Genomic DNA, 15490 nt, shown 5'->3' with positions numbered 1-15490 from the left:
GATCTCTCTGACCTAGCTGCTGATGAACTCTACATCTTATCAGAACTGTTAGCTGAGGAGGGAGTTTGAGTCAGCCCCACAGTAGCCCGACCCCGCCCCCCCCACTCGCCTCCGCTGGCTCCCCTGTCCATCCCTCCCCACCCTAGTGCTCCCATGCTATATGTTTCTGCCCTGTCGCAGAGGTTTTTTTTTTTGTAACCTTATACTGTGTATGTGTGAATGTATACAAAGTATGAGATGATTTTTTTCCTCACTCATCCTTATATGTTTTCACTATTGTTTCTGTCTTTTTAATGGCAGCGCCTCCAGAAGGGGGGCAGCATGGCCACAGTTCACCTATCTCCCCATGTTTGTTCTGTTTGTCTTCTTGGATGGGTGTTCTGTTAACTGTAATTTCCCCATTGTGGGATCAATAAAGTATCATCATTAAAACTCAATAACATGCAGACTTCTTGCAGGCAGTTCACCATTTTACAGTTTCAGGAGCGATAAATACTGGTGGTTTGGACAGTGCTTTTGCCTAGATGGCATACCCATGATGTCACTATGGGTAAAGGATGCCACAGTCACTTCTCCAGGAATAATATGCAATGGTTTTTAGTTGCTGTTAGCATTCATATGTAAAGCAAAACATAGAAAAAAACATACTTGTTGCAGCTCATGGCCATAACACCCTGAGCTCATCTGATCTTGAAAACTAAGCAGGGCCAGTACTTGGATGGGAGACTGTCTGGGAATACCAGGTGCTGTAAGCTTGAATCAATCCCTGGCTACTCCAGTCTGCGTGCTAAATTATTCTTTGGCAAGATACAGAACGCCAAGTTCATCTCTGATGCATCCATTGGAGTGTGAATGTTAGAAAGTGCATGGGTGAATGAGGCATGTTGTATGAAGTGCTTAAAGTAAAAAAGCGCTATATAAGGAGTGGACCAGTCCATTTACCAGTGCCAAACAGCTTATTTGATGGCAGCAACAGGACTCAAAAAAGTTGGGTAAGGCCGTGTTTACCACTGTGCAGCATCTCCTCTTCTTTTAACAACAGTCCATAAACATAATGAGAACTGAGGAGACCAGCTTCTGGACTTTCCCATTCTTGTCTGATATCAGATTCTAGGTCATCAACAGTCTTTCGTCTTCTTCCTCACTTTTCCAATTGTCTAGCTGAAATATGAAAGGCCATCCCTGAAAAGGACGCCACCTGGATGGGAGCATCTGTTGCTGTAAAACTTGTATATACCTTCAGCATCTTTGGTGCCTTTCCAGATGCACAAGCTGCCAATTCCACTGAAGCATTCCCATATTACCAGAGATGCAGCCTTTTGACCTGAGTGCTAATAACAATCTGAATAATCCCTTTAGGATGCAGCATCCATGCGTTCCAAAAATAATAATAAAAAATTGATTCTGACCACAGATCAGTTTTCCACTTTGCCTGAGTCCATATTAAGTGAGCTTTGGCCCAGAGTAAAGAAGGCATTTCTGGACCATGTGTTTTAATGCAGCGCCACCTATTTTCAGCCTTGAACATCTGTGCAGAGATTTCTCCAGATTCCAGGAATCTTTTAACAATATCAAGTACTGTAGATGATGAGATATTCAAAGCCTTCACAATTTTACATTGACGAACATTATTCTGAGATTGTTCCACAGTTTGTGTTTTAGTACTGCTTACTTTTCCAGTCTTTTGTTGCCCCATCCCAAATTTTTCCATGACATGTTGCTGCCATCAAATTCAAAATGAGATAATATTATTATTAAGTACTTTTTCTCAGTGTAAACAGTTGATGTTTTTTCCGTTTACTATGAATAAAACACAGGTTTGTGAGATGTGCAAATCATTGTACTATTTTAATTTTCTCTCTCTCTTGTAATAATAATAATGATAATAAGGAAAAGCTATTTAGCCTCTTTTGGCTATCTGTCCACTTATGCCCACTAATGAATTACAGTGGGGTTAATCCTGCCTTTGTCTGTGTGAACAGTTACCTGTGAGTCAGTCAGTGCTCTCTGGCTGGTTTAACCCTTCTCCTCATGCTGAGTGAGGAATAAACTCCTCTTTCTCTCTCACTCTCTGTATTTGCACATGTGGAGAGCAGCTACCTCCACCTGTTAGTCTATTCTGTGCCACACAGTTCATAACAAGTCATAACGCCATAAGATTAATGTAGTTAAAGCCTGTCCCACACCCGCCCTGTCACAGATACTAGCTTTAACAACTTCTCTGGTAGGAAGTTTGCTCTGTCAGTGATGTTAGACAGTTAGCACATGGCAAACATTAGCATTAACAGCTTTGGTCTTTCCAGAACAGACTTTATCTGCATCATTTATTCCTTTGCTTTTAGAGCTGTCTCCAGGGGTGAAAGCTACTGTAACATTTGCCCATTTGTTCCTGTTTTCATTTCTCCCCAAAATACATTCCATCTGGGAGGTGCTGAGGAGTCATTTTCCAGCAGTTTCCTCTGTTAGCCGTCCCACTGGCTAGCATAACTCTCCTTCCACATCTGCTTTTTCACCAGCGTTCTACATTTTCTCTCCACATAATTACGCAGTACAAATTAGTACTGCACGAAAATCTGGTCTGTCATCTGAAAATGAATTTAATAATTTCAAACTAAATAAAAAAAAACTGAATGCAGAGGTGTTTTGGTTACAACATCATAGCCACTATTTCTTCAGATGCTGTTGATAGCAATAGTCATTTCTGGAAGGCTGTAAAATATTTTATTTTATAAGTATCTATGGGGGGGCAAGCATGTAAAGAGCTTTCAGGTCTGTAGACTACAGTTTCCAATAGAGTACTTTATGAGTGATAGTAAAATATGAAGTACGACTGTTGTGTTATGAAAAGAATGACACACGACCACAGGAAAAGCTTTATGAATGGGGAGTACACACATGTACAGTATATTGCACTCTCTCTACGGACAACTGAAAAACACTGTTCTCAACATGGATGCAAATACAATTTTAATTGGATAATCGGAAGCGGATGGATGGATTGATGGATGGATGGACGGACAGATGGATTGATGGATGGATGGATGGATGAATGGATGGATTGATGAATGGATGGATTGATGGACGGATGGATGGATGGATGGATGGATGGATGGATGGATGGATTGATGGATGGATGGATGGACGGACAGATGGATTGATGGATGGATGGATGGATGAATGGATGGATTGATGGATGGATGGATGGATGGATTGATGGACGGATGGAAGGACAGATGGATTGATGGATGGATGGATGGATGAATGGATGGATTGATGAATGGATGGATAGATGGACGGATGGATGGATGGATGGATGGATGGATGGATGGATTGATGGATGGATGGATGGACGGACAGATGGATTGATGGATGGATGGATGGATGGATGGATGGATTGATGGATGGATGGATGGATGGATGGATTGATGGACGGATGGATGGATGAATGGATGGATGGATGGATTGATGGATGGATGGATGGACGGACAGATGGATTGATGGATGGATGGATGGATGAATGGATGGATTGATGGATGGATGGATGGATGGATGGATTGATGGACGAATGGATGGATGGATGGATGGATGGATGGATGGATGGATGGATGGATGGATGGATGGCTGGATGATGGCTACTGATTCGAAAAAAAAATCGCCTTTGCCAATTCAGAAATACCTCTGTCACTCTCTCATTACTACACTTGTGAATCAGTGGACAGGGAGAGATAGTGAGAAAAGAATGAGGGAGAAAAAAAGAGAAAAGGTAGAATAATGTTGAAACAGAGGAGGGAGAGAAAAAAGGCCCAAGACAGACCCAAAAATAAAGGAAGAGCGCTAATGAGTACACTCAGGTTTGCTCAGTTGCTGTGACAACGCAGTAGCTTCAAGCCACAAGAAAGCACATCTAATGAATACACACACTCATATACACACTGAATACACACACAGACACACACACACACACACGCACACAGAGAGAGAGTAAAGAACACAGTATATCCCCTCAAGCTGTTGTCATCTGCATGGGTTTCCAGTCATCCAAAACCTATCAAACACAACACACTCCATTGAGAATAAACATGGCACGTATCCATGTGCCTGCTTTTGTATGTGTGCAGTGAAAACTACCATGTACATATGCCAACATAAAGAAATACAGCCAAAGCTTTTAACCAAATCAGTCAGGACCAGCGTGCTGTAAATGTGCCAGTTGGTGTGAACTGAATAGTTTTCGAAGAGGAAAGAATAACTCTTGAAAAAAGAGGAAGAAACCACCACAATGCAGCAGATCGTCATGCATCAGGACCTCAGGCTGACAGGCACAGTATGCAACACAGTGAAATAGAGTTTCTAAAAGGGTGCAACTCATAATGTGTGATTTTGACTGAATGTATGAAATAAGATGCTGTCGCCTGAGGCTCTTGGCAGGGATCTCCTCTCCTGCTGCTTCTCTTTGCTTTAGTTCTCTAGCCAGGAGATAATAGTCCGTCACCTCATATGCTGACTAATGATTAGACAAAATGATGATTTACGTATTGACAGATTAAATATATTTGTTCAGGTATTTCACCCCCCTTTTTTTTTCCAGGTAGAAATCTGTGGTTGTATTAGGCTTTTGTGGGAATCAAAGGCTTAAAATTCAATGGACAAAAAGGGCCAAAAAAAGTCCACAAGTTGTTTGAAAATATACTCTTCTGGGATGTATTCAGATCAGTTACAGTGGTAGTTAAGTAGGATGTTGACTTTTTAACATTCACAAAGGTCACCAATGACAGTGTAAGGTTGGGGTTCAGTTAACATCCGCCCCTTTTTCAAGAATTTTCCCCTATTTTTGAACTCAGGTGCACTGTAAATTCTAACTGCAAACAGATTGCCTTAAAAAATGTGCATTTTGAAATGGACAGCACGGTGGTGTGGTGGTTGGCCCTTTTGCCTCACAGCTAGGAGGTCTGGGTTCGATTCCACCTTGGCCCGGGCCTCTCTGCGTGGAGTTCTCCCTCTGTCTGCATGGGTTTTCTCCCACAGTCCAAAGACGTGGGGTTAGGTTAACTGGGCACTCTAAATTACCCATAGGTGTGAATGGTTGTCTGTCTCTCTGTGAAGGCCGGCAACCTGTACAGGGTGTACCCTGTCTCTCACCCTATGGCAGCTGGGATAGACTCCAGCCCCCCCGGCGACCCTGAACAGGATAAGCGGAAGAGAATGGATGAAATGTATGTTGTACTAACAATGGCTTTTTTTTAGTTTACTTATACTCAAGTAACAAAACATAAATTGTACTGAGTACTCAATATTTTTTTTTTGCCACAGCGGCTTTTGCTAGCAGAGGAGAGACACAGGAAATGGGGAAAGATACAGGGGAAGACACGCGCGTAAATTGGCGCCAGGCCAGGACGCAAACCCATGCCGCCCGCACCGCAACGCGGCATATGTATGTAGTCGCCGGCTTCACCACTAAGCCACCCAGGCGCCCAGTACTCAATATTTTAAGTCAGATCTTGAGTTAGTAAAGATTACTCAGAATTACTATTTTAATAACAAAGTTCCTGCAGCATATGATTTCTTAGTTGAACAGTATTTAGTATTTACATGAACAGGAGCTTAATTTACTTGTTAAAACCAGGCAAACCATTAAAGTGCTTCAGAAATCTATAGAGACAAATAAAAAAACTGGTCCATCCTCCTAAAATAGTCACATACAACACACATTTTTAAAAAAAAGTAAAAACACTGTTTGAAGTACAGTAACATGGATATTTTATTTCTCTTATTCAAAAAACAAACAAACAAGAAACAAACAAAAGACACAACTTTACACCAGTGGAGGTATCAGTATGAGGCCAGTGTGACAGTTACAAGTATTGTATTACAAGTTTGATAACTTACCTCACTGTTCTTCAAAGAGAAAATGAGCCCCAAAAAATTCCAAGCACTGATGCTTTTAACTCTGCGTGCTACACAGAGTGGCACCAATCTTCTGCTGTGAGCAGTGGAAACATTAAGATTCAAAGTGGGCTACTACGCATGCGCACACCCAAGGCTACTCTTCTTCTTTTGAGCAGACTCAGCACAGTTATTGTTATTTACAGTGTGTCATTCACTTTCCCATCTGAGCCAATTTCTCAGCTAGTGGGCATTTGTCAGGCTAAGCATTGTTAGCTTTTTTGGAGGGCTGCACTCAAGGGGATCTCTGTGGCCTCTGTGTTGGATGAATACCCATGAACTTTCTCTCTGTGGTTAGGGTAGCTACAGAGTTATGCAAAAGCATAAATCTGCCTTTAGAAGACAAGATCCTGCATATTTACAGGCAACATTTTTGTTGCTCTCCCACTGGAGAGCAAAAAGTAAACCATTAAGTTGCTAACTACTGTACATGCATAACAAAAATGCCCCAAATGCACTATCCACTAGATCTGTAACCCTGTGGAGTTGACAGACACGCCTGCGTGTCCAAAACACACGACCGATTTAACTGTGCTGTAAAACCAGACTTATGATAAGTAATTTATGCTTTTTCCTGAATGTTGTCGTTAGCGTTAGTGTGTTTAGTGTGTAGTCTAGTTGTTTTTTTGTTTTGTATGTCAAAACAATGAGGCAACTGAATGTCACAGCGAAAAAGCCACCAAAGGCAAACTTTAATGTAAGCGCTGTCTCCAGGTGTGCAACAGGAGGCGGGACACAGCAGGAAGTGTCAGCGCTGTGATATGACAATGATATGACAGTGATATTGACAATGAGCAAATATCTTTCATGAAATACTAAAAATGTCTCAGTTTAAAAATTCAATATGTTTTCTATATTTTATTGTGAGTACAATATGAGTTTATGAAATTTACAAATCACTTATGTAGACTTTACACAGCATCCTAACTTTTTGGAATTGGGTTTGTAGTTTTTACCCATTAACAATGATTGAGAGAGGAAGCAAAGATTCTCCAGTGTCAGAACGTGATCTGAATCTGTGTATTCTGCTAACCAGGCACTGCTATGATACCCATCACCTAATAAACGCTGCCCATGTTAAAGGCTTCTGACATGTAGGAGCAGCATGAAGTCTTTAACGGTGGGTGGCAGTGGCGCAGTGGGCAGGTGCTCACCTTGCAACTGGAGGGTTGCTGGTTTGAGTCCACACATTGCCTAAGTGTGAATGTGTGTGGTGGTGGTCGAAGGGGCCGTAGGCGCAAATTGGCAGCCACGCCTCTGTCAGACTGCCCCAGGTCAGCTGGGGCTACATTAGTAGCTTACCACCACCAGGTATGATTGAGGTGTGAATGAATAGTGCATGAAATTGTAAAGTGTCTTTGAGTGTCTAGAAAAGCGCTATATAAGACTAATGCATTATTATTATTATTAAGCATTAACGGTATGTGAACAGCAGCAGACTTCAATACAGCTTTGACAGTGGACTGGGCAGCTACCCAAGATGAAAGTGACAACAGAAATAAAGTAGTGGAACTAAATTCCAGATAACAGAGAAGCTTCAGTCACGAGGGTGCTACAAGACTGCATAAAACAGAACAGCTTAGGGCCGGTTTATGTAGCATAGGAGCACAAATTCTTGAGGATGTGGCTCTATTGTAGCTTACACAGTGTAAGGAGGAAAAAAAAATCTCCTTTATATTAACTGTGGCTCTGATGCAGGATTATACACTTCAGAAAGTTTCTTCTTGGATGTTTGTAAACAAATATTGATTATAATAACTTTGATTCACTGTGTTTGCTGATATCTATGTTTCATTGAGCACGTCTATTGGAGTCCTTATGCAGTCCAATCAGGACTATAATACAATGAATTATATGTAGAATTCTTTCTACAACAATAGCAAAAAAAAAACAAAAACAAAATCAAACACACACACAACACACACACACACACACACACACACACACACACACACACACACACACACATACACACACACACACACACACACACACACACGAGAAACTACTGGCAGCTTAAGTTTCAACAAACGTTACAGTGTGGGCTTCACCAGAAAGTAGTGCTTTCCATACTTTCCCCCCAAATTTGCAAATTATGAGCCATATTTTTACTGATTAATTGCAGTGTCACTGTTGGTATTGCACTGACTTTGGGGTTACTTAACAAAGAAAACAAAAACAAACCTAATGTGCAATATATGACCAACATTCAGCCTAAACTCATCAGGAAAGTGTTTACTGAGGTCATACAGCAAGGGAGCCAGAGGTCATTTCATTCACCTCTTTTTACTCTGTTTATACTCCACTCTGCATTTAATCACTACTTATTATTCATCTCTGCCTCTTGCCCCTCCCTGAGCCTGGTTCTGCTGGAGGTTTCTTCCTGTTAAAAGGGAGTTTTTCCTTCCCACTGTCACCACGTGCTGCTCATAGGGGGTTGTTTTGACTGTGGTGTTTTCTCTGTATTATTGTAGGGTCTTTACCCACAATATAAAGTGCCTCGAGGTGACTGTTTGTTGTGATTTGATGCTATATAAATAAAATTGAATTGAACTGAATTTTTTCCATAAATGTCTATACAACCAAACTTGTTTTTGCAGCTGCAGCACATCACTTCCTGCTAACGCTTAGAAAGTGTGGCTTTCAGACCCAGAAGCTACATGCATTTTTTTTTTTTTTTTAAACAGCCAGTGGTCTGCAGCAACATTCGATGATATGTGCACAGTATGTCACAGCTGCGAGGACAGCATATCTGGATGTGTGTGTAAGTGTGTTGGTGTGTATATCTTTCTCAGCATATGAAGTGTAGGGGAAAAATGCCCTCCCTAGGGACTATTACAGGGGAAGGGTGCTTGAGCTGACAACACTTACAACCAAGATCAGCTGTTCAGCCAATGAACCTCCAGCATAACACAAACATATGCACAAACACACGGTTGAACGCACAAATTCAGACAGTATGTTGTTTGCGTTTCAGAGAGGTGGAGGGAGAAAACAGATGCTGCACTGAAGCAGGGAGGAGAACTTCTCTCATCTTCACACTGAGTCTTCAAAGCGCACAGAAACCGAGACACACAGCATGGCTGAACCTTTAAATGTGTGTCTCCCATTTGTGTTTCAGTCCAACATGAAGCAAGACAATAAACAAAGCATCCCTGCTAATCAAATATTAACTTAAAACCTGTAAAACCTGTAAAATGGAAACCAAAAGGTGATGCTTGAGGTAAACATTAAGAGCAGTAAATCCCAAAGAAGAAACCTGAACCCTTTATTCACACCTTTGTTCAGCAAACAACACTGATCTTTGTTTTTCCCAGATTCATTTACTTCTTTGTGGAGGATGATTCTCATTATCAGCTATTTTATCTGAAAAGCACCACTGCAGTTTAAGTCTTCTCTGACCAAAAACAAAACACGGGTAGTTTATGTAAGGCCACAGTCAAAACTTCCAAATCCCTAAATCTGGATGTTACAAATACAGTATATTATATATACAGGCCGGACTGCATTTCTTACATATGGATGGAGCCAAAACTCTTTGCTGAGCATTTAAAATAATAACATATCAGATGTCACCTGCAAACTGCATTTTCCCTGCCAGTCTCCACTCAGCCTTCCTCCTGATCATGTTCACAACTTGCATGAGACAAATTTGATTTGTTGTTCACGGCTTACCTTCCTCAGCAGGTTGCAGATCCTCTCGATGTTTCGCAGTCTCTCCCTCTGTAAGAGGAACAAAAAGGGACAATTGTGATGAAACATGAAACTCAACAGAGATATAACAAAACAGGAGGAAAAACCTGGAAAAAACGGAGGCAGTGGCTGCAGGGAAGGATGTTGGAACATTGGCTTAGGTTGATGCTCCTGAGACTCAGAGTCAGAGAAGTGGAAGAAAATGAATAACTAAATTTGGAAAACATTTGTATTCTAACTTTATTCATTTAAAAAAATAATGTCTTAAGAAGAAACATAAGAGTTTTAAAGTACTTGATCAGATGATATCAGCAATTGAACATCTGGTCTGGGGATCAGGTTCTGCTGCACTCTGGTCATTTTTTCCCCACATTAGTTGTGCAAGTTATTCCTTCATGCGTAGCTGAATTGTGGAGCTCTCCTCCAGCAGCAACTGTGGCTGCTATTTTGTTTATATAAGTTTTAATATTTAAGTGTTCTCCGCTTGTATATTAAGCTGTAAGATGCTTAAATCAGCACTCAGCACAATGCTGACTCTAAAAGCAACTATTTCACCAGAGCTTTTAACATCATCATCAAATATTAACCAGGTCCTATGGATGACGCAACCTACACTTGACTGGCGGTGCAGCAAGTCCACAGGGGGCGATGCAAAACCCTGGCGGCTTATAAATCATGTATTGACCTGAGCGTCAGTCTGCTTGTGCTTGTGGACAGTCATTTTGACTTTATCTGTGCTTCTCATAAGCCGCCTGCAAATGTCAACAACAGAATGATGAAGTGTGATGAAGTATATAAAAATATATATTTATGTTCGTGCAGAACATCAAAGCCAGCACGTCAAAAGCTGATTCGATATTTAGTTACCACACAAGAAAAACAGGATTAAAATGGGCTGAAATAAGTGAAAACATACTGCGGTGCTCATGAACACAACATTTATGAGCATTGCTCCACAGTGCTCTGCTCATTGTCATCTCCTTCTTCATATACAACACAGTTTGACCTAAATTTAAGCCCTTTGTGGTTTTTAACCTACCTGCACATTTTTTTATACCGTGATTTTAATGCTGACTGCAGGCGGGGAGCGCATGAATTCGATTTTTCTGCAGAAATGTGTCAGCGAGAATCTTTCCCTCAGTTTCTGTATGAGTCAGAGACAGAAGCAGGCGCTCACTGGATGAAAGTTAGGAAAGAGATAGGCTTAGAGAGACAATATGTAGTGTGTGTGTGTGTGTGTGTGTGTGTGTGTGTGTGCAAAGGCAGTGAGAAATGGCTTCTGTCCATTCTGGCAGCGAGTTATTTCATACACACAGCAACACCATGAAATATGATTTGTATTCAGCCTGAGGCTTAACTTTGATTCTTAAATTCACTGTAATTTGTTTGAAGTGTTGAACTTTCATTTTGATGCCAGTGAATGTAATTTTAGTCTAGAACTTCTGTTATTAATTATTAGTAATAACTGTATTGATAATGATATTATTAACATGAATTATTTATTGTTAAAATAGTCAATGAGCAGGAAAATTGGAATCATTGTAGCTAGATTAGTTGGTAATTAGTTAGTAAGCAGAAACCAGTTATGGCTAATTGCCTCTGTCCACTTTCTGGTGCAGCCAGGCTCAAATCACGGCTGCACTGCATTTAGTAGCACAAATCAAAACCTAAACAAGAGGGCCACACAACCATAACTGAACAAAAAGAAAAGGTTTCTTTTTGCTTTTGAATGCGTCATGATACCTCAATACAGTACATGATACAACATCGTCATCTAAACGGCTGGGTGATAGGCATCTTTGCTTTCACAAAGAAATATCTGTGAGATAAATATGCAGTTAATATGGTATTTATATTGTTGTGTGAGCTCAGGACTCAATAATCCAATGCAGTGAGTCAGGGTGGATGTGACTGAAAAAACTGAGAGACATCAAAACTGTAGCAACTTCAACAAGGAAGGTAAATCTTGACCGTAACAGGGAATTCACAGAATGAACATCTTTTTTATATATGACATTATGTTATGTAAGACTTAAAACGAGTGTCCGATACCATAAATACATCAGGAAAGTGTTTACTGTCAAAGACAAAGGAGCTGTTTCCTTTAAAAACAGACATACAGTGGTATGCAAAAGTTTGGGCGCCCCCGATTATTTCCATGATTTTCTTTTATAAATCATTGGCTGTTCGAATCAGCAGTTTCAGTTAAATCTGTCATATAGCAGACGAACACAGTGATATCTGAGAAGTGAAATGAAGTTTATAGGATTTACAGAAAGTGCGCAATAATTATTTAAACAAAATTACACAGGTGCATAAGTTTGGGCACCCCAACAGAAAAATACATCAGTATTTAGTCGATCCTCCTTTTGCAGAAATAACAGCCTCTAAACGCTTCCTATAGCTTCCAATGACAGTCTGGATTCTGGTTGAAGGTATTTTGGATCATTCTTCTTTCCAAAACATCTCCAGTTCAGTCAGGTTTGATGGACAGCCAATCACACCACAGATTTTCAATAATATTCAGGTCTGTGGACTGAGATGGCCGTTCCAGAACGTTGTACTTGTTCCTCTGCATGAATGCCTCAGTAGATTTTGAGCAGTGTTTAGGGTCGGTGTCTTGTTGAAGTATCCAGCCCCGGTGCAACTTCAACTTTGTCACTGATTCTTGAACATTGTTCTCAAGAATCTGCTGATATTGACTGGAATCCATGTGACCCTCAACTTTAACAAGATTCCCAGGACCTGCACTGGCCACACAGCCCCACAGCATGATGGAGCCACCACCAAATCTTACTGTGGGTACCAAGTGTTTATCTTAAAATGCTGTGTTCTTTTTCCTCCATGCATACCGCCCCTTGTTATGTCCAAATAACTCAATTTTAGTTTCATCAGTCCACAGCACCTTATTCCAAAATGAAGCTGGCTTCTCCAAATGTGCTTTAGCAGACCTCAGTGACTCTGTTTGTGGTGTGTGTGCAGAAAAGGCTTCTTCTGCATTACTCTCCCATACAGCCTCTCCTTGTGCAAAGCGCGCTGAATAGTTGAACGATGCACAGTGACACCATCTGCAGTAAGATGATGTTGTAGGTCTTTGGAGCTGCTCTGACTGTTCTCACCATCCTTCTCCTCTGCCTATCTGAGATATTTCTTGTCCTGCCACTTCGGGCCTCAACTAGAACTGTGCCTGTGCTCTTCCATTTCCTCACTATGTTCCTCACAGTGGAAACTGACAGCTGAAATCTCTGAGAGAGCTTTTTGGATCCTTCCTCTAAACCATGATGTTGAACCATCTTTGTTTTCAGGTCATTTGAGAGTTGTCTTGAGGCTCCCGTGTTGCCACTCTTCAGAGACGATGCAAAAAGGAGAAACACTCACAATTGGCCACCTTAACCCTTTCCTTCCTCATAATTGGATTCACCTGTGTATGTAGGTCAAGGGTCAATGAGCTTACAAAACAAATTTCGTGTTGCTAAAGGTATTCAAATCAATAAAACGACAAGGGTGCCCAAACTTATGTACCTGCCTAATTTTGTTTAAATAATTATTGCACACTTTCTGTAAATCCTATAAACTTTATTTCACTTCTCAAATATCACTGTGTTCATCTGATCCGAGCAACCAATGATTTATGAAGGAAAATCGTGAAAGGAATCACGCCTGCTGCCATTTGAGAGAATCTAGATTTGAGGCACTGGCTACACTTTCAAACCCTGAAGATTTTGTCTATAATCGGTGGAGTGAATATGGTGTGAAGTAAGGCTTGTTTAGCCTAGCTTAACATAGCTAGCTAGGCTGCTTAAAAAAGAAGTCTTCAGCCTTTGTTCCACTCATACTCGTTTAAAGCACAAATATAAACATGCTGTGACTGTCCCAATAACATTGTTGGACAAAGTGGATCAGAAAGCGTAGTTGACTGCAGTTAAGCCTAATGTGCTTTTTTATGATAAAACAGCTCAACTCACCAAGGCCAGGATTCTGATACTTTTCTGTCATTAACGATTTATAGTCTAGAACTGGTTTCATGCATTTAAAAAAAAAATTAAAATCAAAAAACAAATAACTTGTTCCAGGGCCAAAAGCCTCATTTTGGCCCTGCCACAGGAAATTTGCTGAAGCCAAAGTTGGAATCAGCGGCTATGGAAGGGGCTATTAAGAACTCCACCGACGATGCTTTCACATTCAGTTGGCCATTATTATTCTTTTTTTCCATGAAAAATAACCTTAGTAACTTCCCAAAACTAGTATGAAAATCCCGGCGCAATCTGCAGCGATCGGGGAAGAGAACGTGCCCTGTGGTATCTGGCACCGGGACCTTAGCGGAGGATCATCTAAGACTCGGTCCCTCGTTTTTTGACTGTTGGTGCATACTGATGCATTTTGGGGATGCTATGACCGAACTGTCTGGCCTCAATGATTTAGTCCAAATTTCTTAGTTCTTCACAACAGCCCATTTATCCCACATCCAACACACTGCAATCAAGAACCAACTATTCACATTTCAACTATTATATCCCTTATATTACACTGTGGTTATGAGTTAATGCATTCCGCTCTGAGCGACTTTGACTCGCTGGTATTTGAAGGTCAGAAGCAGAAATGTTGTTCTTACTCTGAACACCAATATATCATTTTATAAAACTGATGAGGATGTAAACATGAATATTTGATTATTATTTTTAAGAAGTACACCCTGCGACAGAGGTTCCTCCTGGAAAATGATTAATTTATGTCTGCGCTGTAAATAATGAAACCAGAGGTTCCTGTGTCGGAGGCTGCAAACAACTCTGAGGTAACACCACCGCAAGAAGAGCGAGAGGGCAGAGTGTAGAAAAGAAGTGAAACATGGTGGAAAAATGAAGGTGGCCACTGTATCGCTTTATAGCACTCAGGTGTTAAGACTTGGTTACAGGATGTCACTTCTTCCATGCCAAGTATATGAAGAGGTTACACACACAATACAAACCAAAAGCAACACAGCTTCTGCAATGCGAGCATCCATAACAACAAAGGCACCCTACAGATGTATGAAGGTATGTGCACTTTATGCACTTTGGTCAATAAGATGTGTAAAAGACCTACTGCATTAATAAATTGCATTAATAAACTTTAGCCTATTTGAAACCAGGGAGGAAACTCAGCTAAAATGCTGACTCAATACTCCATCATTAGGATGGGGAGAAACTGATGGATTACAACTGTTCATTTGCTAAATTAATATTTAGATGTGCGTATGACAGCTTTAGTTTTTACTCTTTCCGATGCAGACCCGGTAATTCAAACATAGGCTTAGTCTATGTACAGATTTGATGTGAAGCCCACAAGTAAAATCAGTGCCCTGTTATAGAGTTAAGGTGTATAGTACCATCAAATTGTTGTAAAACTGATTTCACTCAAGGTAACAGATTAATGGTGGTTGGGAAACAGCTTCCAGGTACATTATCAGTGTCTGTGGTAGTAGTGTGTTACGTCTTCCAGATTCAGGCAAAAACAAGCGAGAAGCAAGATTTTAACTGATTTAAAGGAAACTTGAAACATAAATTAAATATAGATTATAGAAACTTTACATTGAACTATTCTAAATATATGGAAAAGCCATTTTAGCTGAAGGAACTTTAATTTTGAAATCTCCATATCTGAAACACTGCAGTAATGAGAGAAAGTGTGAGTCCATTATTGAGAGGAGGAACGGCTGAAAAGTGCTCGGTAAGAATTTATATTCACAGACTTGCATGTTTTTTGTTTTTTTTAGCTCTGCCTCTTTCCTGTGAAGCACCCTCAGCCACTAGACTTCTAGACTGACGCACATGCACTCCTGTCAGTCTGACAGAAACGAGCCACAACAGCCATGACG

The 15490-nt window shown here is 40.7% G+C and overlaps 1 protein-coding gene across 2 annotated transcripts in view; it reads right to left on the bottom strand.

Moving 5' to 3' along the window:
- The window catches only part of cnih3 (cornichon family AMPA receptor auxiliary protein 3), a 102010-nt gene that overhangs the window by 48169 nt on the left and 38351 nt on the right, over positions 1–15490 (bottom strand). For both annotated transcript variants that reach the window (XM_030721821.1, XM_030721822.1), the window contains exon 3: positions 9619–9666. In XM_030721821.1, the coding sequence (XP_030577681.1) occupies positions 9619–9666 (48 nt within the window). The remainder of the gene's footprint in view (positions 1–9618; positions 9667–15490) is intronic.

This window comes from Archocentrus centrarchus, chromosome 24 (assembly GCF_007364275.1).
Source record: "Archocentrus centrarchus isolate MPI-CPG fArcCen1 chromosome 24, fArcCen1, whole genome shotgun sequence".
Classification (NCBI taxonomy): domain Eukaryota; kingdom Metazoa; phylum Chordata; class Actinopteri; order Cichliformes; family Cichlidae; genus Archocentrus; species Archocentrus centrarchus.
The sequence above is the reverse complement of the archived record's forward strand: the minus strand, read 5'-3'. Positions and strand labels throughout refer to the sequence as shown.